The sequence below is a fragment of the Hyla sarda genome, chromosome 8 (assembly GCF_029499605.1).
Source record: "Hyla sarda isolate aHylSar1 chromosome 8, aHylSar1.hap1, whole genome shotgun sequence".
Taxonomy (NCBI): Eukaryota; Metazoa; Chordata; class Amphibia; order Anura; family Hylidae; genus Hyla; species Hyla sarda.
The window spans coordinates 46,994,097-47,019,179 of record NC_079196.1 but is presented as its reverse complement, the minus strand read 5'-3'; the positions used below and the strand labels follow the sequence as shown (position 1 = coordinate 47,019,179).

Sequence of the window (25,083 nt, the reverse complement as noted above, 5' to 3'; positions counted from 1 at the left end):
CTCTTGCCTTATCCCTTGTACCATGCCTATCTCAGCAGTCAGAGAGGTTGAGCCGTTGCCGGTGGATACGACCTGGTTGCTACCGCCGCTGCAAGACCATCCCGCTTTGCGGCGGGCTCTGGTGAAAACCAGTAGCTACTTAGAACCGGTCCACCAACACGGTCCACGCCAAACCCTCTCTGACACAGAGGATCCACCTCCAGCCTGCCGATCCGTGACAACAACCTTATTTTATTCAGACTTTTCATGGATGATTCTTATCGTTTTGTCACAAACATTACTTTTGTATAATGAGAACACACAAATAAATACAATTTACCACATAGAGTGCTTTTATTTTCAACTTGTAATATTATAACTCGCCATGGTTTTCAACACACAGAGCCCTCAACTAATACTTTTTTTTTTATTTATATACAAAATGCAAGATATATATTTTATTTATACTATTTTATAAAGAGTACGTTGGAATACATTTCCTTATATTTGGCTATGCATCATGTAGGATCAAGTTAAATATTACAAAAATGTGTATTACCTGCAGGTTACATCCTTGTGTGATCTAAGGTCCTAATAACAGTTTTAAAATATGGCTTTCTACTATATTAAATATCCCTTAGTATTATACACAGAGATGTGAAGGCAAAAACAAAAATATATCTGTAATATGATATGTCTTATTAAAAGGTATGTGATTATAAAAGAAAAAGCAAACATTATATATATATATATATATATATATATATATATATATATATATAATGTTTGCTTTTTCTTTTATGGAAAATTATGGAAAATATTAAAAAGGAACACTTTCCTCTGTGTGTGCTTTGTCTGGAATTGCATCTCTTCTCTATTCACCTAAAGAGGTACTCCAACCCTAGACATCTTACGGGATAAGATGTCTGACCTCGAGGGTCCTGCCGCTGAGGACCCCCACAATCTCCGCTGCAGCACCACAGACATTCACTCCGTGCTGGATGACTGGTGATGCGAGACAGAGGCAAGTGATGTCACGCTCACGCCACGCTCGTGACATCACGGCCACGCCCCATAAATGCAAGTCTATGGGGGGGGGGGCATGACGGCCGTCACGTGCCTCTGGCGCTGCACCTGGCGCTCTAAACGAACGCCGGGTGCAGCAGGGAGATTGCGGGGGGCCCCAGCAGCGGGACCCCCGTGATCAGACATCTTATCATTTGGATAGGGGATAAGATGTCTAGGGGCGGAGTACTCCTTTAAATATGGCTGAGCTGCATTACCAGACATGGACTGTCAAAAAAAAAATGTCATGGTTTCTTAGAAGAAACAGACCTTTGTCATGCCAAATAAGTACAGAGGAAAATAGTGTCGGAACGCTGTAAAGGCCAAGCAGATGCCAACATTTTCTAACTTCTATTTACAAAATACCACTTTCCTTATTGCACACCCTGTAACATGTGATAACTAAGACTGAATAGACTTAAAAAAGGTACAAAAATAAAATAATACATGAATAAATTATGTAATAAATATAATAATAAAAAAGTTTTCTGAAACACGAATGCCCTATAATATAATGTTATTGCCATGCAAGACATCTTAAAGAGCATCTTTCTGAAGGAAAGAAATATATCAAACATAAGATATGTTCACATGTTCAAGAGTCTAAGGCTGAGTTCACACATAGTAATTTGGGCAATATTTTTAGCCAAAATTAGTAGTGGGCCCAAAACACAGAAAAAAAGGTGCAAATCTTTATATGTTCTCTCCGTGTTGGTTACACTCCTGGTTTTTGCTTAAAATGGACGGAATTACTGGCCAGCCTCAGACTCTGTTCACACAGCGTTCGGGCTGTACATTTAGTATATACTGTATACTGAGAAGTGCATGTACATGCCCAGAAAGTTCTGTTGGCCATGCTGATACAAAATGAGTGTCCTGTGGCATATGTCTGGTTGGTATACATTGTATGTTTTTTTCTTTTAACTATATTGAAAATTGTAGTTGACTAAACAAAATTTTGCAAAAAAATTAATAAAATAAAATTACTGCACAGTAATGTTTACCTTACAATTGTAGACATATTGGGGGAGATTTATCAAAACCTGTGCAGAGGGAAAACCTGACCAGTTTCCCATAGAAACCAATCAGATCACTTCTTGCATTTTTAAAAATGCCTCTGAAAAATAAAAGAAACAATCTGATTTGGTTGCTATGGGAAACTGGTCAACTTTTCCTCCGCACAAATTTTGAAAAATTTCCCCCAGTGTCCTCACAAGATCACAAATTCAAGGGTCACAACAGGATAACATTTGTGCTAAATTCGACCAGGCAAAATTATCAAAGCAATTAAACCAAAAATTTGTCCCAAACAACATCCGGCGTTGGATGTTTATTTCAGTACACAATTTATATGCTAAACATACAGCCCGACCACAATGTGAACAGTGGGCCAGACACTATGACTTACATTTACAGCAGTTTTAGGTGTCATTTGCACAAAAAAATGAGTGACTGTTCTTGTCTTTCATTAAATTTGTGGGTGGGACCTCAAAGAAGTATAGGTCACATTCGTTAAAGAACTAAACCCAAAATGTTGCAAATATCTGTCTAAAATCTTTTTTTAAATTGATATCTTTGCCTGTTTGCAAAGTTAAAATACCTTTTAACAAATTTGGTGGAGATCATGCCTATTGCTTTCTCCACTGGCACAAGTCTGACCGCAATCTTAGTAAATGTGGGTCTTCATGTTTGGCCTCCTTACAGTAAGTAGTTTTCCAGGCCTCCAAGAGGACCATAGTGGAAATTAAGCACAAACATAAAAAAAACTTAAATCTTCTCGGTTGTAGTCCTCCTAGAAGGACCAGAATAAACATGGCAAGACTTCCAGTGAGAAGTAGAAAAGTTAAGTGAAGAGAGTGAACTTTCAAAATGTTACTGCATCTGTTCAATAATTGTAATCCCCTAACATATATCTATATGTGTGTGTGTTTGGTGTTTTTTTTTTAATCTTTTATCTTTGTACAGAAGAGCACTTTACAGAAACGTGTAGATTGTGTTGAAGCTAAATAACCGAAAACCATTTGTGACGTCGGAGGCACATAAACATTGTTGAACATTGGACATCATCCGTAGTAAACAGATAATCGGTAAAAATAGATTCTGTAGCTTCAGTAGTGTTGTGGTAAGTTCATCCCATCACCAGCGGGGGATGGAACTTTTTGTTTTTACATCTTATGAATGCATCCAATGATCGTGTGAATATTAGTCACATGACATTGTAAAAAAAAAGCAGCAGAAGTCACTGTGATTGTCCAGCAGAGTATATAGACACCTAAGCCCCAAAGACCCTTAGATTAAGTGGATGATTTGCATCAAAATGTTCATCTTCTGTATACAAAAATGAGCCTCTAAAAGTCTATATAGATCTTCTGTAGATCCTATAGAAAGCTTCTTTTCATGTAGTATTATAGGCACTAAACTTACATCATACATATCATAAACATTTTGGCATAGGTCTGCAAGCAAACACCTGTGGACCTTTTAAGTCTATGATCTTTATAAATGGTGCATCACACAATCAACGTGAATTTATTTTGCATGACTTTTTCTGTCTTCATCATCTTCCTCCTTCTTAGCGCTGTCTTTTTCATCCGTCTTCTCGATACTGTCATAGGATGGGGGTGATATAGTTGAGCTGGACATGTCTGAATCAATGGTGTTGGAATTTTCTGCATATTTTGAGCTACTTCTCTCACTTTTTGCCATTATACTAGGACATTTGTTTTTATTTCTATTGGGCACTGTCAAGCGGCAAGTCGTTTTTCTGGAGCTATAACGCCTATAGCAACGCTGTATAAGAACAGCAGATACCTCTTCCTGTTTTCGTCGTAAGGTAGTTGTTATAGGCTCATAAGGAGTCTTAGATGGATTAGAGGCCATAAACCGGTCTTCCATTGTTACACGTAGAGAGTCCATACCCGCTTCCCCACCCAAAACACGCTTTGTGAAAGCAAACAGAATGTCAAGGCAGTGTATTCTGTCTCCATTTACCATGGGTAGATCCATCGCAATGAGTTGAATTTGGTTTGGTTTTGGTACTTGTAGAGGTGGATCCAGTGCATCTGCAAAATCAAAAAGTTTACTGTACTCAATAAACTGTGTAGCCTTTGGGTCAAACTTTTCCCAAACCTCATAGAACCTGTCAAAGTCATCTTCTCCTAAGGGTTCTGCACTTTCTTCGGTGGCAACACTAAAATTTTCCAAAATGACAGCAATGTACATGTTTACCACAATGAGGAATGAGATGATAATATAGCTGACAAAAAATAAAATGGCAACTGATGAGTTACCACAATCACCTTTAACATTATTACTTCCAGGATGCTGATACTCAGGGTTACAATCTGGTTTTCCAGTCTTTAGATTTGGATCCAACAACAGATCCCACCCAGCTGATGTTGTGATCATGAACAAGCAAAGCATACTGTTGCCAAATGTCCTAAAGTTAAAGATGTCATCAATGCCACCGCCATTCCTCACAAAGGCAAAATTGGACATTCCAAAAATGGCGTAAATGAACATGACTAGGAAGAGCAGAAGACCAATATTGAATAAAGCAGGAAGTGACATCATCAAAGCAAAAAGCAAAGTACGGATCCCCTTTGCTCCTTTAATAAGACGCAAGATTCTTCCAATCCTGGCAAGTCTTATGACTCGGAATAACGTGGGTGAAACAAAATATTTTTCTATTATGTTTGCCAGGAACATACCTGTAAGGAATAGTTAAAAAGAAAGTATGTTACATTTTAAGCATTATAGATGTACACTGTAAAGTTTAATCCCAGAATAACTGAATATGGGACAGATATGGAAAACACATTCATCCCCTGATAATATGTCAGGGGTCTGACAGCCCCTGAAGTTTTCTACATTTTGTAGAAAATATTTGTATTTCTGCTAATACAGTGATCCCTCAACATATGATGGTAATTCGTTTCAAATGAACCATCGTTACTTGAATCCATCGTATGTTGAGGGATCTGTGCAATAGTAATATAGAATGTTATACTCACGTGTCCCCGCTGCTCCGAACCATCACTGCTGCCCTGGATCGTCGCTCCCCATCGCCGTCATCACGTCCCCTGGGTTTCCCCGCCGCTCCGGACTGTCACCGCTGTCCTGGATTGTCGCTCTCCATCGCCGTCATCACGTCGCTGCGCACACCGCTCCTATTGGATGAAGAGATGGCGTGCGCAGTGATGTGATGACGACGAAGGAGAGCAACATCTATACAGTGGAGCCTGAAGAGGATGGTCCGGAGCAGCGGAGACAGGTGAGTGACATTCACCGGAGCACACGGGGCATATTAAACGGCTATCCGCCAGCAGCTGAAGCAGTCTGTGCTGCCGGATAGCCGTTTATGCGATGACCCCGACATACAAAAGCTTTGTATGTTGATGCTGCCTTCAACATGCGATGGCCTCTGAGAGGCCATCGTATGTTGAAATTATCGTATGTCGGGGCCATCGTAGGTCGGGGGATCACTGTGTATATATATATATATATATATATATATATATATATATTAGCAGAAATACAAATATGTTTTACAAAATGTAAAAAACATGACATATACATATGTGTTGATAGAAATGGAGCGAGTGAAATAAATTAATGAATGATCTTAAACACTACAATAGATGCCTGGATGGACACGTGTCCCCCAAGCATGCTAAGAGATGTAGTTTCCCAACAGCTGGAGAGCCACATGTTAAAAAATAATTGTTCAGTCTTGTATGAAAAAAGTTTTTATTCTTTGGCACTGATCAGTACAGAGAAGGAATCTGTTTAGTTATGTGTGGTGCCATTGATACAACCTCCTTTTTTGAGCAGCTATGGTATCAAAGTCTGTATTCCAGTGAGGCTGCATCCATGGTTGCTCATAAAACTAACTTGAACCCAGGTCTGTGCTCATGAGGTTAAAAAGACCAAAACAGATCTGGTCTCTCGTTTGATAGCACCCAAGTAACATTCTAATACTCCCTATTTGTAATGAGAAAACCTTACGCAAATTGTTTCTGGAGGAATCACTGTGCTTTACACAATGTGATTTACACATTAGCAGGGACTCCTGTCAAAAGACAGGAGTTCCTGTTCCTGTATGTGTAGATCAATAAGTCATACATTGCATAACTCGTTACGCAACTCTGCACCTATCTCAGCAAATGTTCTGCACTAGGGCTGTGGGGCTTTTTTGATAAGGGTCAATTTTGATGAAATCCTACATCATGTTTTGCTGCTGTGACAGGTAGTCATAGAACTGTAAGTACTGCACCTGAAGACTCCTAGCTTCGTTTTGGCAGTTCTTGGGTGTCAAACTAAAACAGGACACTTTTACAGCCTAGGGTGGTGATGAAGGATATCGTCTGTGGACAAAAGTGTGTTCAGTGACAGCAGCGGGAAGTCTTCAGCTTTCAGATGAAGTACATTCAGCTTTATGGCAGGTTTATGTCAGGACGTATATTAATTGGGCAAAAGGCTCTACTTCCAGGCCCAGTAAATGTTCACTGAGTATGCCTTAGAGCTCAGTACAGCAGCAGAGACTTCTGTCTTTGACATAAGTCCCTTCTCCTGTGTTAAAACATAAATTTTCTTATCTCTGCTTTTTATGATAAAATTAGAGAGTATGTCTCCCTCTGAAGACCTCTTATAGTTTATAATTGGAAGTAATGTACACGTCAACATGATATGACTTGCTTATTTACGAAATTAAACCAATAAAACTATCCACGGTCTTACCTACAATCGAGAGTATGACCACAACCAAGTCAAATATGTTCCATCCATTGGTAAAATAATAATGGCGCAAGGAGAAGAGTTTGAGAAGGAATTCAGCAGTGAAAAGCACGATGAAGACCATATTAATCCAGTACAAGTGCTCCTCCGTTTCTTTACTCTGGTCATCAGTTTCGATCATCATTGTTACCATGTTTAGGAATATGAGACACATGACGGTGATATCAAATATTTGGTTCGTTACTATGTCAAAAACGAATCCCTGAAAAACATTCTGTGGAGATACAATATTGTTTAGCACTATACATATGCAAATGAATGATTATATAATACATAGAAAGGGTTGTTCTTGATCAGGCAAAGTAAATCATTTTTAGGAGATTATATTTCTGCCAATAAATATGTACTTAAAAACCACATGGCTTATGCAGAGTACCTATTTGTTCCTTGTCTGATTGTGTGTCCAGTGGGCTCCTGGGAGACCGGGCCTAGTTAGCCACCTAGGAACATGCTAGTGGGCTTAGAGAAAGAAAGGCTTGGTGAATCACTGAAGCCTAATGGAGGAAAACCACTGTGTAAAACCACTGAGTAAGAACAGTTAGTTAAAGAGTGAATGAAACAGGTCCTGGGACTGAAGGCCCACATGTGGGTTATTTGGGAGCGACAAAGATCTGCAGAGATGGGTGAGCCTAAAAAAAAGTTACAAGGAATGTGATGTGTACTGTCCGGAGCATTGTATAAGCCTCACAAGTTCAGCATGATATAAGGGCTGTTTGCCCCATGGTCTGGTCAAAAGTCCACTGGTCAAAAGTGGTTTGAAAAAGTATACAGGTAACACACCAATAAATTATTATTGAAGAAAAACAAGACCCAGCAGCTGAAATAGCAGAAAAATCTTTAGTTCTTTAATCATGATTCCAGGATAAAATACAAACAGGCAACATGTTTTGGTCCACACTGGACCTTTATCACAGCATGATAAAGGTCCTTGGTCATTCCAAGCTAGACATGAAATAGTACTGAGAAAATAATGTTTATGGATTGTGTAAGTTGTGGTAACTCTGTCATATAATGCTAAAAAATAAGTGGAATCAGCCTTCTAGGTGTGGACATGAATTAAATTGTTCTGAATACAGTGATCCCTCAACTTACGATGGTAATTCGTTCCAAATGAACCATCGTTACTTGAATCCATCGTATGTTGAGGGATCCATGCAATAGGAATATAGAAAGTTATACTCACGTGTCCCTGCCGCTCCGGACCGTCACTGCTGCCTTGGATCGTCGCTGTCATCACATTTCCGGGGTGTCCTCGCTTCTCCGGACCATCACCGCTGGCCAGGATTGTCGCTCTCCATTGCCGTCATCATGTTTCTGCGCACGCCGCTCCTATTGGATGACGGGATGGCGTGTGTGCGGCGACGTGATGATGCTGACGAAGGAGAGCGACGCCCATGCAGCGGAGCCCGAAGAGGACGATCTGGAACATCGGGGACAGGTGAGTGACACTCACTGGACCACACAGGGCACACTAAACGGCTATCCGGTGGCAGCTGAAGCAGTCTGCTCTGCCGGATAGCCGTTTATGCGATTGCCCCGACATACAAAAGCATCGTATGTTGATGCTGCCTTCAACAAGCGATGGCCTCTGAGAGGCCATCGTATGTTGAAATTATCGTATATGTCGGGGCCATCGTAGGTTGGGGGATCACTGTACAGTGTTTAAAAAAGAAAAAAAAATTAAAAAAAAAATTGTAAACATTTTTTCAAAAAATTCTCTAAAAATATTTTGTAAAAATATTTTTGAAGAAAAAATTAGGATGTAGCTGGTTCTCTGTCAATAAACATATATATATATTTTTTTTTTTAGAAATAATTAAATAGATTTATAAAATAGGCATAAAAGACTAGAATCTGAGCAGGGCCCTTGCTACAGATTCAGATGGTTAATATCACAATAAAACATATAATATACAAATAGAATCTTAGATAGTGCCAAGTGCTGATTTGGAACAGTTTATGGCAGTCTGTTAGTACTACGGCACAAGCAATTGGAGATAGCAATAAATCCAGTTGAAAAGAAAATCGTTATGACAAACTACTCATCTGTAATAGTTATGCCCCACAGGTTGGATCACAGCTGTGTACGGGTGAAGCGAAGATCGTAACTGTGAGAAGATAAGTGAGAAGTGCTGTTTGTGTTGTGCCAGTGCTGGCTCCCTTTACTGCTCTGTGGCACGGACTGGCGTCCGGCTCAGGATGATGGTAATTGAGTAGCACAAGTATCGCTGGCAAACCTGATCAGAGAGCTATCCTCGTGCAGCAGTTAGGCACGTAAACACACCATGAGGTGGTCCTAAGTTGCGGGGAATGACAGAGAACCAGCTACATCCTAATTTTTTCTTCTACAATTTTTTTTTAAACATTTATTTAGAGAATTATTTTTTTGAAATTTGTTTTTACATCTTTTTTAAACATTTTTTAAACCATGTATTCAGAACAATTTAATTCCTGTCCACACCTAGAAGGCTGATTCCACTTATTTTTCAGCACTTCTATTTCCTTGGCACCTTTGGATAGGGTGTAACTCAGTACCTCGGTGTAAACAGTGTTCATTCTCATAATGTGTAGCCACCCAATTCCTATTCATTTTCATCTGTCTTATAATGGACCATTCTATTTAAACTCAAGTGTTTTTGGCATATATGCCATATGCATGCAGCTGTGATCAATCAGGTTGATTCTGGAAACTGGTAGTGGCCTAGAGGTCACCATTAGAGGCACCAAGGCATCTATGTTCAAGATTCCGCGGCAGCTTTGTGGATAATGCCTAGGTGGAGCCTGCTGCGGTAGAAGATTGCTTTCCTTAGACCCATAATGGCATGAAAAAAACTCAGCCAAGAGCCATCAGCCATCTTGAGCATGACCTGGATATGGAGAAAGGCATGTGGAGTCATCCGGGATGCAGTATGGGACTGTGTAAATTATTGAAACTGTTTTCCTGTGTTTCTGTTCCATTGAAAGTTGCCCACACATACAGTACAGACCAAAAGTTTGGACACACCTTCTCATTCAGAGATTTCTTTATTTTCATGACTATGAAAATTGTAGATTCACACTGAAGGCATCAAAACTATGAATTAACACATGTGGAATTATAGACATAACAAAAAAGTGTGAAACAACTGAAAATATGTCATATTCTAGGTTCTTCAAAGTAGCCACCATTTGCTTTGATTACTGCTTTGCACACTCTTGGCATTCTCTTGTTGAGCTTCAAGAGGTAGTTACCTGAAATGGTTTTCTCTTCACAGGTGTGCTGGTGTGGAAGAGGAGGTGTGATGGTGTGGGGGTGCTTTGCTGGTGACACTGTTGGAGATTTATTCAAAATTGAAGGCATACTGGACCAGCATGGCTACCACAGCATCTTGCAGCGGTATGCTATTCCATCCGGTTTGCGTTTAGTTGGACCATCATTTATTTTTCAACAGGACAACGACCCCAAACACTCCTCCAGGCTGTGTAAGGGCTATTTGAACAAGAAGGAGAGTGATGGGGTGCTGCGCCAGATGACCTGGTCTCCACAGTCACCGGACCTGAACCCAATCGAGATGGTTTGGGGTGATCTGGACCGCAGAGTGAAGGCAAAAGGGCCAACAAGTACTAAGAATCTCTGGGAACTCCTTCAAGACTGTTGGAAGACCATTTCAGGTGACTACCTCTTGAAGCTCATCAAGAGAATGCCAAGAGTGTGCAAAGCAGTAATCAAAGCAAAAGGTGGCTAGAGCCTAGGATATGACATATTTTCAGTTGTTTCCCACTTTTTTGTTATGTCTATAATTCCACATGTGTTAATTCATAGTTTTGATGCCTTCAGTGTAAATCTACAATCTCCATAGTCATGAAAATAAAGAAAACTCAGAATGAGAAGGTGTTTCCAAACTTTTGGTCTGTACTGTATATTGATAGAAACCAACAAGAAGTGTATTACCAAGAAAAATGATCAGTCTTTGTTGAGGCTGTTGTACAGACCTTCACACTGTTTTCTTCTACAATTGTTTTTGACAATAAAAAGAACTTTAAAAAAAAAAGTGTGCCACTTCTACAGACTAATAAAGTGACAGTAATCTACAATCTTTATTGTGCCTTTGAGTGACATCAGCAGGGTGGGTGAACCCTTTATAGGCTATTGTATTAGAATTTACAGTCTAACCTTCGGTCGTGGGATTGGCTTTTGCGGTTTCTTGGATCCAAGTTTCTTCATTGCATTGTAATATTTCTTTTGTTCCTCGGTCATAAAGATGTCTTGTCCTCCTAAGTAAAATAGTAAACCAACATAAATCTAAATGTAAACATAGTTCTCCAACTCTAAAGGCATGCTTCCAGTTTCCATTTACAACATTTATGTCATATCCACAGGATAAACCATGAATGTATGCTATGGTAGGTGGGGATCTCACATCTTTAATTATCACAGTATGGGAGGAAAGTAGTGTGTATTACTGCTCACTGTACATTTGTCATGCCAGGTGGGAGAGCACACAGTCCGGCAAATGTAGTGAGTAGTCGTGCGCACAGTACACAGTACAGTGACCCCTCGACCTACGATGGCCCCGACATACGATCATTTCAACATACGATGGTCTCTCAGAGGCCATGGCATGTTGAAGGCAGCATCAACATACGATGCTTTTGTATGTCGGGGCCATCGCATAAACGGCTATCCGGCAGCGCAGACTGCTTCAGCTGCCACCGGATAGCCGTTTACGGTGCCCCGTGTGGTCGGCTGACGATCACTTACCTGTCCTCCGGGCTCCGGCGCGTCCTCTTCGGGATCCCCTGCATCGTTGGCGCTCTCCATCGTCGTCATCATGTCGCTGCGCACGCCGTCCCGTCATCCAATAGGAGCGGCGTGAGTAGCGACGTGATGGCGGCGACGAAGCGCGCGGATGCCGGGGAAGCAGAGGCCTTACCAGAGCGCCGGGGACACCTCAGGGACGCGGCGGCAGCGATGGACAGCGACATCCAGGGCAGCGGTGACCGTCCGGAGCGGCGGGGACAGGTGAGTACAACTTCCTCTAACAGTGGTCTTCAACCTGCGGACCTCCAGATGTTGCAAAACTACAACACCCAGCATGCCCGGACAGCCAACGGCTGTCCGGGCATGCTGGGTGTTGTAGTTTTGCAACATCTGGTGGTCCGCAGGTTGTAGACCACTGTCCTATACTTTGTCCTGTACACTGTCCTGTACATTGCACGGATCCCTCAACATACGATGGTTTCAACAAACGATGGTCCATTCGGATTACCATCGTATGTTGAGGGACCACTGTATATGAATTGATGTACACTTATATATATAGTGCACATGCTTAGTAGATATATACATAACATGTTGGGATTAAGTTACATAGTAAATAGTATTGCATGCCCTTATCTCACCAAGGTGAATGACTGTAACTCCCTCACCTACCTTTCCTCCTATTCTTTTCCCTTCCGCTACTCCCGTCAAAAAGCGACGGAGCCTGACAGACCCCATAATACTAAATGGGATCTGTCAGGACCAGTTGTTTCCCGTTGTATTCCATCTAAAATAACGTCCGTTAAGGCACAAGAGTGAGTGTGAAAGGGGCCTAATTTTGATATAAGCCAAAAAAAACCCCACAAAATTCATCATTTGACTTCATATGTTTTAGAGCAACCTATAATATATAATTCACCACTTCATAGCAAGGAATACTTATCTTCTTTTTCTGCTGATTGAAGTTATCTATAATGACACCAATGAAGAGATTTAGGGTGAAGAAGGAGCCGAATATTATGAAGACTACAAAGTATAAATACATGTAGTAATTCTCCTCATATCTGGGTTGCTCGTCTTTCTATGTAGAAAAGAAGCACATTATAAATTATTGAATGTGATACAGAATACAGCCACACAGCCCTGTGTAGATTCATACTTAGGATCCCCAATTGAATTGGTATACCAGTGGCACACTTTTTATTTTATATTTCACAGTGCTGTAAAAATAAAAAAAGAAATCATACTCTCCTGCCCTGATCCCCCTCGTCCCCACTTCTCACAGCTGCTTCCTGGTTTCTGTGGCATGCTACAGGACATACCTTATCAGCCAATCACAGGTGAGGTGGTGTTACTACAGCAATCAGTAATTGGCTAAGCTGAGAGCTTCTGTGGGGACATGTCACAAAGGCCAGGAAGCAGATGAAGGCAAGGAAGACTGGGATCCTAGAAACAGCAGTGGTGGTAAATAGAGGCAGGTGAGTATTGTTTCTTATTTTATTTTACAGTGCTCTGAGCCAATTAGGAAAAAAAAAAAAATTGTGCCACCAGCACACTTCTTAAAGGGGTACTCCCACCCTAGACATCTTATCCCACCGCTGGGGACACCCACAGTCAAATGGGGGCGGAGTCCTGACGTCACGGACTTCCGTTCCCGTAGTCGCGACTCTGACCCTCCAGCACTTCCGCACAAAAAACAGATGGGTGCCGCATGCAATACTGCGGGGGTCCCCAGCGGCGGGCCCCTGAGATCAGACATCTTATCTAGAGATGAGCGAACTTACAGTAAATTCGATTCGTCACGAACTTCTCAGCTCGGCAGTTGATGACTTTTCCTGCATAAATTAGTTCAGCTTTCAGGTGCTCCCGTGGGCTGGAAAAGGTGGATACAGTCCTAGGAGACTCTTTCCTAGGAATGTATCCACCTTTTCCAGCCCACCGGAGCACCTGAAGGCTGAACTAATTTACGCAGGATAAGTCATCAACTGCCGAGACGAGAAGTTCGTGACGAATCGAATTTACTGTAAGTTCGCTCATCTCTAATCTTATCCCCTATCCCTTGGATAGGGGATAAGATGTCTAGGGTGGGAGTACTCCTTTAAAACTGCATCTGGTTTAAGAGGTAGCACTGACATTTGTCTTATTAACAAAAACATTTATAGTGTTAGTTAAAAAGAAAAAAAAAACTAAACAAGAAAACAAAATTGCACCTGTTGTTACATGAACCAAAAAACAATCCTTCCTTAGGAAGCTGCAGATGTATATTAGATGGCGTAGCACAAGAAAAGTGTGGAACCTGCACATGTGGGGCATTCTCCCTGCTTCTGCAGTTTATTTGTATATGTAGATTTTCTCTCTCTCTTCGCTAGTGCTAGGTGCACAGGCTCCTACCCTTCTATTGTAAGTTCCGTGCTGTGTGCCATGAGTAGAACAAGTCTCACCCTCTCATTCATGCCTTTCACCAAAACAGGCAGACACTGCAGCAGTTAAGGACAGAACCGCTGATAACTGTGCCAGGCTCATCCCTCCTTCCCTACCTCCCTGTGAGTGAAATCTTTTCCTTTCCTCTTTGCTTTCCATAGCCCTAATGGGTTAAGGTTAATTGTTCCATGGGCTTTTGGTCCCTCCCATGGGCTTTTGTCCACAGAAATATTTTCTGAGCTACTGTGCTCCAGGTGGAAACCTTAATGACTTCAATCTCCAGGTATAAATAGAACCCCATAGAAGGTGTTAGGCTATATTGCTTGCTGATTTACTGAGGAAGGTCCCTAAGGAGGGACCGAAACGCGTCTAAATATCAGCATACCAAGCTTAAGCTATATCCCATTTGATTTCAAATCCCTGTTCCTGCCCTTCCCTGCAACAAGGACGCTAATTTTTTTTTCTTTTTCTTTCACTGCTTCCACAATCTCCAACAATGTAATTGTTATGTCCAATATCACTACAGGCATCTCTGCATACATTCAGGTCTGCATGCTACAAGTGAGTGCAAGAACCCGGAGGCGCGCAGGATCACAGGGGAGGAGATTTTTTTATTTACGATAAGGAGTGCAATAGCGAAACTTAGTTTAAATGAGAGTGCCCATTTAATAAATGACTTAACGTTTTTATATAGATTGATTCTAGATGTTTGATGATATGACAGACCTATTTATTTTCCTTCATTTATGCAATGTGCACAAAATGATCTCATTTACAAATTTTTCTACATTTTTTGCCCCTTTTCATAGTGAATTTCTATTTAGTTTTTCCTCATATTCCTGCATGTGTTGGGAAACTTGCTTTTTTTTATTATTCATTTAACCTCTCTGTGAAAAGTGAAAAATAACAGCATAAAAAGATGACAAAAATAGGGTGAACAATTTCAGAAATCACTTGGATTGTGAAAAAAATTGAAAACCACGCCTGCTTTTTAGAAAACTACCTGAAAGTGACAATTTGAGTCGAAAACCTGGGAAATTTTTTGACCATGTTTGGCACATGAGGTTATTCAATAGAATAAATTGCATCTCCCTATACTTTTTTTTTTACAAACATTTACTTGGAACTCAAATAGTATAAGTATAAGGGCCTAAGTGTATTTCTCATATATTCTGAAACTTCACTGTAATTACACCAAATCATATGACTTGCTATACGTCTGCAGGGGGACCCCAAAGCTTAGCTAAAATGATAATACTCACGGCTCTTGCATCAACAGCTGCGTACATAATAGGCATCCATCCTTTAAAAGTGGCCTTTAGGAAAACAAAAAACAAACAATGTTTACATTACGTCACTAAACTCAAGAACTGTTATAGTGTTGAAGGGGATTTTTAGGACAATATCAGATTGGTGGGGTCGATCAGGTGATCTAAGAAGCCACACCCCCTTATGTTTTCTTATTTGCAGAATTGGAGCATGAGAGTCATCCAACCCCCAACTAGAGTGCTAAATAAATTGACATCTTAGAACAGACCACCTAAATTAATTTAAACACCAAATGAGACCCCACACCAACCCCTAAAACCAAAAGGACCCCAGGACACAGCCTTTAATTAAAGGGGTTATCCAGGAAAAAACTTTTTTTTACAGATCAACTGGCTCCAGAAAGTTAAACAGATTTGTAAATTACTTCTATTAAAAAATCTTAATCCTTTCAATACTTATGAGCTTCTGAAGTTAAGGTTGTTCTTTTCTGTCTAAGTGCTCTCTGATGACACGTGTCTCGGGAACCGCCCAGTTTAGGAGCAAATCCCCATAGCAAACCTCTTCTAAACTGGGCGTGTCCCGAGACACGTGTCATCAGAGAGCACTTAGACAGAAAAGAACAACCTTAACTTCAGAAGCTCATAAGTAATGAAAGGATTACGATTTTTTAATAGAAGTAATTTACAAATCTGTTTAACTTTCTGGAGCCAGTTAATATATATATAAAAAAAAGTTTTTTCCTGGATAATCCCTTTAATAAAGTTTAAACCTACAACAATTAATCAGATCCCAGCCTAGGCAATGTGTCAGGAACTGTCTAGAACAGGGGGAAATCCCCATAGCAAACCTCTTCTGGTCTGGACAGTTCCTGACATGGACAGAGGTGGCAGCAGAAAGCACTGTGATCAGACTGTAAATAACTACACAATTTCCTCTGGAGCATACAACAGCTGATAAGTGCTGGAAGATTTAAGATTTTTAAATAGAAGAAATTTACAAATCAGTCGATCTCCCAACATTTGTTTTCCCATCGGAGTACCCCTATCTTTATAAGAAGGATAATATTAGATAAGCAAATGCGAACAACAGGCCACTTACCACTTGAAGTAAAGCAAGGTATCCTGCTCCAACATTATCGAAATTCACCTTCACATTTTGCCATATGCTCTTGTTTAGGGCTTCTAGTTGCTTACATTCTGTTATGTTATTAACTTCAGAGACAAGGAAATCTTCATTCGACGTAGTATTAGTACAATGATAAAACCTTCCTGCGAAAAGGTTGACTCCCATGATGCTAAAAATCAACCAAAATATAAGGCAGACCAGCAGAACGTTCATGATAGATGGAATAGCCCCGACCAGCGCATTCACAACTACCTAAAAGTGGAAAAAAAGATAATATTAATCGAATATGTTCAGCTAAATAAAATGCTATACTGCAAATCCACCAATAATTACTTTGTGTACTTCGCACTCAGCAGTGGTGGAGCAGACAATTGTGCAGTTATACAGCAGATAAATGTTCCTGCCGTTGTCTCTACAATACCGGTATTCTTAATACTAATAAAACAGTGTAAATATCTTTTGACAAAATTTGCATGAAAATGTGGGAATATGTTTTAATCTAAGGCAGTGTTTCCTTTGGCTGTCCGGGCATCCTGGGAGTTGTAGTTTTGCAACAGCTGGTGGCACCCTGGTTGGGAAACACGGCTCTATAGGGACATTTTGATTCTTGTTGCACATGTTGATGCCTACTGTTTAGTCAGGTGACTGGTCAGAAGTCACTTGTATAGATAGGGAAGATATTGTTTAGTAGCGCTTGGATGAGCAGGATTATTCTTTGCATTTTTATTCTTGAAAGAAAAGGCTGCATATTTATTTTGTTACAAAAATAAAAACAGTTTATCTGTTTCTGACTGCAGTTTTGCCATTATTTGCCTGACTCTATGGAGCTAATCTCCCATTAGGGATCGACCGATTATCGGTATGGCCGATATTATCCGCCGATATTCACAATTTTGCACATTATCAGCAATTACCTTGCCGATAATCCAATAATGCCCTGACCGCCCCCCCACCGCACCGCCCCGGTCAGAGACCACCGCCGCCGCTGACCCGTTACCTCCCCCATCCCCGGTTTTATAATTACCTGTTCCCAGGGCCCGGGGTCCATGCTACTTCTGGCTCCTGTGGCGCGCTGTGCAATGACGAGTGACGTCCTCAATGCGATGTCACCATTAGTGTGCATAGTGACAGCTCAGGACGCCGCCGGAGCCATAAGTAGCACGGACCCCGGGCCCTGGGAACAGGTAATTATAAAATCGTGAATGGGGGCGGCAATGGGGCAGCGGCGGTGGTTGGACTAAGGACCGGCAGGGGGAGAGAAGCGGGCGGCGGCGGTCTTTGGGCAGAGGATAAGTAGGGGCGGGGGGCAGTGGCGGTGTTAGGACTCAGGAGGACCCCAGGACAGACAGGGGGAGAGAAGCGGGTGGGGGTGGCGGTGGCAGTCTCTGGCACTGCAAAAGCCTATGTAGTTCATTGATTTAAAGCGCTCGCTTTAAATCAATGATCTGCAGCGGCGTCACCGATAATAGCCGATAACTTATACCGCAATATCGGTATAAGTTATCGGCTATCGGCCTACATCTCCACAGATTATCGGTATCGGCCCTAAAAAATCGATGTCTGTCGATCCCTATCTCCCATACAGCCCCCTGATTGGAAACATTGATCTAAGGCATACGGTCTCTTTCTCGATGATAGGGTTAGTGTCTGGTTGTAGGTCACCTAAAACCTCTTTTTTTTTTTAGAAGATTCTAGACTCTCTAAAAGATGATGCAGAGGTCATTTAAATATATCTTAGAATTTTTAGTGGTCCAATGATTTTTATTGAGTCACGTCATATACATGTATAATATGTCGTATTCCACAAGATTTGGCATTGTGGGCTATTGTATATCACCTAAAGAAAATATAGTATGTATAGTACCTACAAGAAATTATTTTGATGGCCATAGTGTATTTATTAACACATTAACACAGTTTGAATATTGACCTTTTCGTGCAGATATCAAGCACACTTATGGGATCAAAATCATTACCATTTCTGTCTTTCTCTTCATGGCTTGGTGAGTGGAGTTTACCAACACTGGAAGGGCACAGACACTAAATAGTTAACCTCCTTTTGGTTTGGTTATAAATCACAGAAAAAAACTTTTGGTTTGGTCTGGTAATATGGCATCTATACTACAGGGTGGGCCATTTATATGGATACACCTTAATAAAATGGGAATGGTTGGTGATATTAACTTCCTGTTTGTGGAACATTAGTATATGTGAGGGGGGAAACTTTTCAAGATGGGCAGTGACCATGGTGGTCATTTTGAAGTCGGCCATTTTGAATCCAACTTTTGTTTTTTCAATAGGAAGAGGGTCATGTGACACATCAATCTTATTGGGAATTTCACAAGAAAAACAATGATGTGCTTGGTTTTAACGTAACTTTATTCTTTCATGAGTTATTTACAAGTTTCTGACCACTTATAAAATGCGTTCAATGTGCTGCCCATTGTGTTGGATTGTCAATGCAACCCTCTTCTCCCACTCTTCACATACTGATAGCAACACCGCAGGAGAAATGCTAGCACAGGCTTCCAGTAGCCGTAGTTTCAGGTGCTGCACAATGGGCAAAACAAAAATTGGAACAGGATTTTGTTCAGTGATGAGGAAAACTTTTATGTGAATGGTGAAGTTAACAAACAAAACCACCGCTATTGGTCTGACACTAACCCACATTGGATAGATCTCTCCAAGACTGTTGGAACACAAAAATTGATGGTATGGTGTGGTATATAGGGTACAAAGATAGTGAGGCCATTCTTCATCAATGGAAACCTCAAGGTCACTGGATATGTGAAATTGCTACATGATGATGTGTTTCCCTCTTTATGCACTGAAGCTGACACGTTCCCTGAGTTTTTCCAGCAAGATGGTGCACCACCACATTATGTGTGTCAGGTCCGAGCATTCCTAGATGTTTCCTGGAAAGTGGATTGGTCGTCGTGGGCCAGTTGAATGGCCTCCAAGGTCTCCCGATCTGACCCCCTTAGACTTTTATCTTTGGGGTCATCTGAAAGCAATTGTCTATGCTGTGAAGATACGAGATGTGCAGCACCTGAAACTACAGATACTGGAAGCCTGTGCTAGCATTTCTCCTGCGGTGTTGCTATCAGTGTGTGAAGAGAGGGAGAAGAGGGTTGCATTGACAATCCAACACAATGGGCAGCACATTGAACACATTTTATAAGTGGTCAGAAACTTGTAAATAACTCATGAAAGAATAAAGTTACGATAAAACCAAGCACATCATTGTTTTTCTTGTGAAATTCCCAATAAGTTTGATGTGTCACATGACCCTCTTCCTATTGAAAAAACTAAAGTTGGAATCAAAATGTCCGACTTCAAAATGGCCGCCATGGTCACCACCCATCTTGAAAAGTCCCCCCCCCCCCTCACATATACTAATGTGCCACAAACAGGAAGTTAATATCACCAACCATTCCCATTTTATTTAGGTGTATCCATATAAATGGCCCACTCTGTACAATGGTCATTACACACAGCGAACACCACATTTATTATGTGACTTTGCATATATGGCTTTATATGCCAGGGAATCCAGTGGGAATTTTGTGGGCATGGTTTGGGCGTGGTTTTCTAGGTGCCCAGTTTACTAACTGATTTATGACTTGCGACTTTTGCAAAAGATTTGCGCAATGGCCACTACACCCCAGACCAGGTGCAGGCAGCCGCCTTGTAATGCAGATACAGCCTGGTGCATGTGACAGACATGCTTTTCCTCAAGCAATCGGCTGGCTTGTACATGAAGTTGTAGTAACCACATGTAGATTTCAGCAAAAAAACATAGAAAATAGTGGTACACTGCCCATAGCATTAGCCACACCATGTATCAGTAGTCTAAGGCTATATTCACATGGCTGAATATTTCACAAATAGGAGGGGCCAGCAGAACATGCCAGTGCTAGGACCACTAAGAAATGTGCCGTCTCCATAGAGTGCAATGCATTTCTGAGTAGATTCTGGCGAAAGAAATGATATGTTAGTTCTAGTCATCTTGGGGACAAAATCAGTCCTGTCTGACCACATTTGTCTGATCAGTGCCCATGACGACTCTCCATTTGCTTTTCCTGGTGATAACAGCTGGTCACAAGGAGGACCACCATTGGGGCTTCCAAACAATCAGCTTATCTTTGGTAGCCCTGTTATGTTGTAAAGAGTTGTGAAAACCGGGATAACCTCATTTCTTCTTTCCATGTTTAAAAATTTAAGACATTTCCATTTTACGTAAATGAAGTAAATATATTCGTTTTGTTATGTAAACATACCCTCATTCCTTCAAAGCGAGACAACGCCCTCAGGGGTCTCAAAGCCCTTAATGTTCTTAGTGACTTGATCGGCCCCAAGTCTGAGAGTCCCAACTCACTGGCTATAAGGCTAACCAAGGATATCTGAGAAAGAGAGATAAGAACACTTGTAAGTTTTTATGCCCAACTCCAGCGTTGTTTTCTCACCCATTCAGCGAGAGCCTATGTGTACAGTAGACTTCAGTCACATTTCATCAGTAGTGATGTAGCATCCCACAACAGTTATGTGCAGCCATGTGATGTCGGATCCCTATACATGCCATATATGTAGACCTACCTTGGATCGGCAATGACAGATGTACGGGACTGAAACTAAACTTTAATGGTAATGCTTTGCTATTTTCCTAATCTCTTTGCAGGTTTGAACTGTTTGGAGGGTATACCCAAATTTAAAACAACTCTTTGGCTTTCACAAAAGGAAAATCTTGATCTTAAAGTGACAGGTGTCATCCTAATGTCATGAGCTTTGAGAACGAACGTTAGTGCATTCTGTTCTGTCAGTTACAAGCAATGTAATAAAGATATTAGGAACTAATTACTTATTAAAGTGATACTCCAGTGGAAATCATTTTTTTTTTAAATTAACTGGTGCCAGAAAGTTAAACAAATTTGTAAATTACTTCTATTTAAATCTTAATCCTTCCAGTACTCATCTGCTGCTCTATACGGTACCGTATTTTTCGCCATATAAGACGCTCCGGCACATAAGACGCACCCAATTTTAAAGGAGGAAAATCTAGAAAAAAAAGATTCTGAATCAAATACAATGTAAAGTATAGGACAGTGATCTTCAACCTGCGGACCTCCAGATGTTGCAAAACTACAACTCCCAGCATGCCCGGACAGCCGTTGGCTGTCCGGGCATGCCAGGAGTTGTAGTTTTGCAACATCTGGAGGTCCGCAGGTTGAAGACCACTGGTATAGGAGGTAATACTCACGTGTCCCCGCCGCTCCGGACCCGTCACCGCTCGTCACCGCTGCCCTGGATGTCGCCCTCCATCACTGTCGCCGTGTCCCCGGGATCCTCGCTCTCCATCGCCGCCATCACGGCGCTACGCACGCCGCTCCTATTGGATGACGGGACGGCGTGCGCGACGACGTGATGACAACGAAGAGCGCCGGCCATGCAGGGGATCCCGGCACGAAGCAGACACCGAGGAGGCAGGTAAGGTCCCTCCCGGTGTCCTGTAAGCTGTTCGGGATGCCGTGATTTCACCGCGGCAGTCCCGAACAGCCCAACTGAGCAGCCAGGTTACTTTCACTTCAGACGAGGCGGTCAGCTTTGATCGCCGCGTCTGAAGTGTTAATACAGGGCATCACCGCGATCGGTGTTGTCCTGTATTAGCCGCGGGTCCCGGCCATTGATAGCCGCCGGGACCGACCCGATATGACACAGGGACACCTCCCCCCCCATTTCCCCCCCCCCCCCCCCCCAGTTTTGGGGAAGAAAAAGTGCGTCTTATACGGCGAAAAATACGGTAATTCTTTTGACAGGTCTGGAATCCTGAAATTCTGCAGTGTGAATTCATGCAGAAGAATTTCTTAGCGGAATTCCTGAACAGAATTCCGTTTGGAAATTCCATAGTGTGAACATGCCCTTACCATGGATATCTACTGTATGAAGGAGGGATTTTTTTCCTGTAAACAACTAGAATCTATTTCTGCATTCTCTTACTCTCTTTTCTATTGAAACATTGCGAAGCCATGTAGAATAAAACCGAAATCTTACGTCTACTATCACAAAATCCAGGCAGCACCAGGCGTTAGTGAAATAAGCTGCAAATCCATAGGCCACCCATTTCAGAAGCATTTCTGAGATAAAGATGTACGTGAAGAGCTTGTCAGCGTAATCCAGTACTGTTCTGATTGTTTTATGATTTTCTATGTAAATATCTTCAAATGCCTAGAAATACAATTTATTAAATATTTATCAAATATATGAGACTATGCCATCACAAGTCAATTTTGTTCAATTAAAAACTAAATGCAAAATCTAAGTATTAAAAATAATAATAATAATATTATATACAGTTAAAAAAAAAAAAAGGGAATAGCAGGTCGATCAAAGTAAAAACTTGAAGTGTACAGTGACCCCTCGACCTACGATGGCCCCGACATACAATAATTTCAACATGCGATGGCCTCTCAGAGGCCATTGCATGTTGAAGGCAGCATCAACATACGATGCTTTTTTATGTCGGGGCCATCGCATAAACGGCTATCCGGCAGCGCAGACTGCTTCAGCTGCCACCGGATAGCCATTTACGGTGCCCCGTGAGCTCCGGTGATGGTCACTTACCTGTCCTCGGGGCTCCGGCACGTCCTCTTCGGGATCCCCTGCATCGTCGGCGCTCTCCATCATCGTCATCACGTCGCTGCGCACGCCGTCCCGTCATCCAATAGGAGCGGCGTGCGTAGCGACGTGATGGTGGTGACGGAGAGTGCGGTTGCCGGGGAAGCAGAGGCCTTGCCGGAGCGTCGGGGACACCTCGGGGACGCGGCGACAGCGATGGATGACGACATCCCGGGCAGCGGTGACAGTCGGGACAGGTGAGTACAACTTTCTCTAACAGTGGTCTACAACCTGAGGACGTCCAGATGTTGCAAAACTACAACACCCAGCATGCCCGGACAGCCAACGGCTGTCCGGGCATGCCTGGTGTTGTAGTTTTGCAACATCTGGGGGTCCGCAGGTTGTAGACCACTGTCCTATACTATACATTGCACGGATCCCTCAACATGCGATGGTTTCAACAAACGATGGTCCGTTTGGAACGCATTACCATCGTATGTTGAGGGACCACTGTATTTTACAACGCTGCCGAGAAATGTTGTCTCTTCAGTGATGATTAACGGCTTTGTCTTTTTATTCTATTTTAAGATAAATCATAAAAATATTTACATAATAAGGTCACAAAGCAGTAAAGCCCGTTGGCATCCTAACCTTACACTTTTCATTCCGTAGTTGATGAAGCCACTCTACGGGAACATAATGAAATAAGCGCGATTATGTTTCCTGACTGAAATGAGAAGTATTGTGCTCACCAGGGCTCCGCTGCTAAGTAGGATCATGAGGATTATAAATGATTCGAACCAGCTGTGTTCAACAATAAGGTAGCAGGTTTTTCTGAGATTCCACCACATTTTCCCTCTTCCCTCTTCAACATTTATTTGGCAGCATGCAAATGTCTTCACGCAGCCTGAAGAAGATAAAAAGAAAGAAATGGAAAAAATAATGGTTAAATTATATACTGTACTGTAACCTACTAAGACTCCTTTCACACCACAAACCACACACATAGAGAAGGATATTCATAGACCCCCAATCACTCAACAGCAGCCAAAAAATGGTCTGTTTTTGATGAATGGAATAGTGCAGACAGTTTAAATGGGTACTCCACTGCTCAGCATTTGGAACGAAGTCGGGAGCTTGTGACATCATAGCCCTGCCCCCGCAATGCAAGTCTATAGGAGGGGCGTGGCCTCCCATAGACTTGCAGTGAGGCGGTGGGGCGTGACACCATGAGGGGGCGGGGTTATGACGTCACGAGCTCCCGGCGCCAGCTCCAGAATTTGGAACAGTTTGTTCCAAACGGTGAGCAGCAGAATACCCCTTTAATAGCATGGATGTCTAAGCATGACTGGCTTAGTACACATGAATAAGGGGAATATGGCATAGCAATACAGCAGAAAAATAAGCTGGGTATATACCCTTGTCGGACACTGCAAATACACAGTAGCCTGGAATTTTTGCACCTTAGCTAAACTGCTGCCACTACTTGTGTCGAGTCCTTTTTGTCTCATTTATGTTTGTTTGTTTTTATTCCATTTTTATGATGTGTTTCCAAAATTCCCAAAGTGTTTTTTAGTGCATGCATCTTTTGTTATGTTTTTTCTTCTGTAGCATTTTTCCCAGTTACAAATAGTGTTCATTGATTATGTGATAAAGGCTATGCTCATCATCACACATATTAAAAAGTCAGTGTTTTCAGGAAAGTGTTCTATTAAAGCCTATGAAAAGTGTCTGTCAATGCAAACATTGTACAAAAAAAAAAGAGTAATAATGGTCGGAATAGCAAAATTGAACTGTAGAAAGCTAAGAAACAGCCATACAAACATGAAAAACTGGAAACAAAAATGGTACAAGAAAAACATTGCAGGTAGAGTGTTTTATGTTTTCCCATTGACTTCCAGCTTACAACTTTTCACAGCATTTTTTAGCAAGTAAAACCCCTGATAAACCGCTGGTAAAGTATCACAAAAAGCAGCATTTTTACAGAAATGTATGTGTGACACCAGGCTTACTGTACTCTATGAAAGCTCTGTGAGTGCCACATGTAATCCATTAACTGTAGTAGGTAGGGACTT

The 25,083-nt window shown here is 41.7% G+C and overlaps 1 protein-coding gene across 8 annotated transcripts in view; it reads right to left on the bottom strand.

The window, feature by feature from the left end:
* Positions 1–771: 771 nt before the first annotated feature.
* LOC130284490 (sodium channel protein type 2 subunit alpha-like) overlaps positions 772–25,083 on the bottom strand; it is a 232,654-nt gene continuing 208,342 nt past the window's right edge. For 7 of the 8 annotated variants that reach the window (XM_056534885.1, XM_056534889.1, XM_056534886.1 and 4 more), the window contains 9 exons: positions 23,761–23,915; positions 22,445–22,618; positions 20,677–20,799; positions 16,370–16,648; positions 15,265–15,318; positions 12,521–12,662; positions 10,994–11,094; positions 6,784–7,054; positions 772–4,754 (listed from right to left, as the gene is read on the bottom strand). In XM_056534885.1, the coding sequence (XP_056390860.1) occupies positions 3,574–4,754; positions 6,784–7,054; positions 10,994–11,094; positions 12,521–12,662; positions 15,265–15,318; positions 16,370–16,648; positions 20,677–20,799; positions 22,445–22,618; positions 23,761–23,915 (2,480 nt within the window). In that variant the 3' untranslated portion in view covers positions 772–3,573. The remainder of the gene's footprint in view (positions 4,755–6,783; positions 7,055–10,993; positions 11,095–12,520; positions 12,663–15,264; positions 15,319–16,369; positions 16,649–20,676; positions 20,800–22,444; positions 22,619–23,760; positions 23,916–25,083) is intronic. The other variant, XM_056534888.1, reaches the window with a different exon arrangement.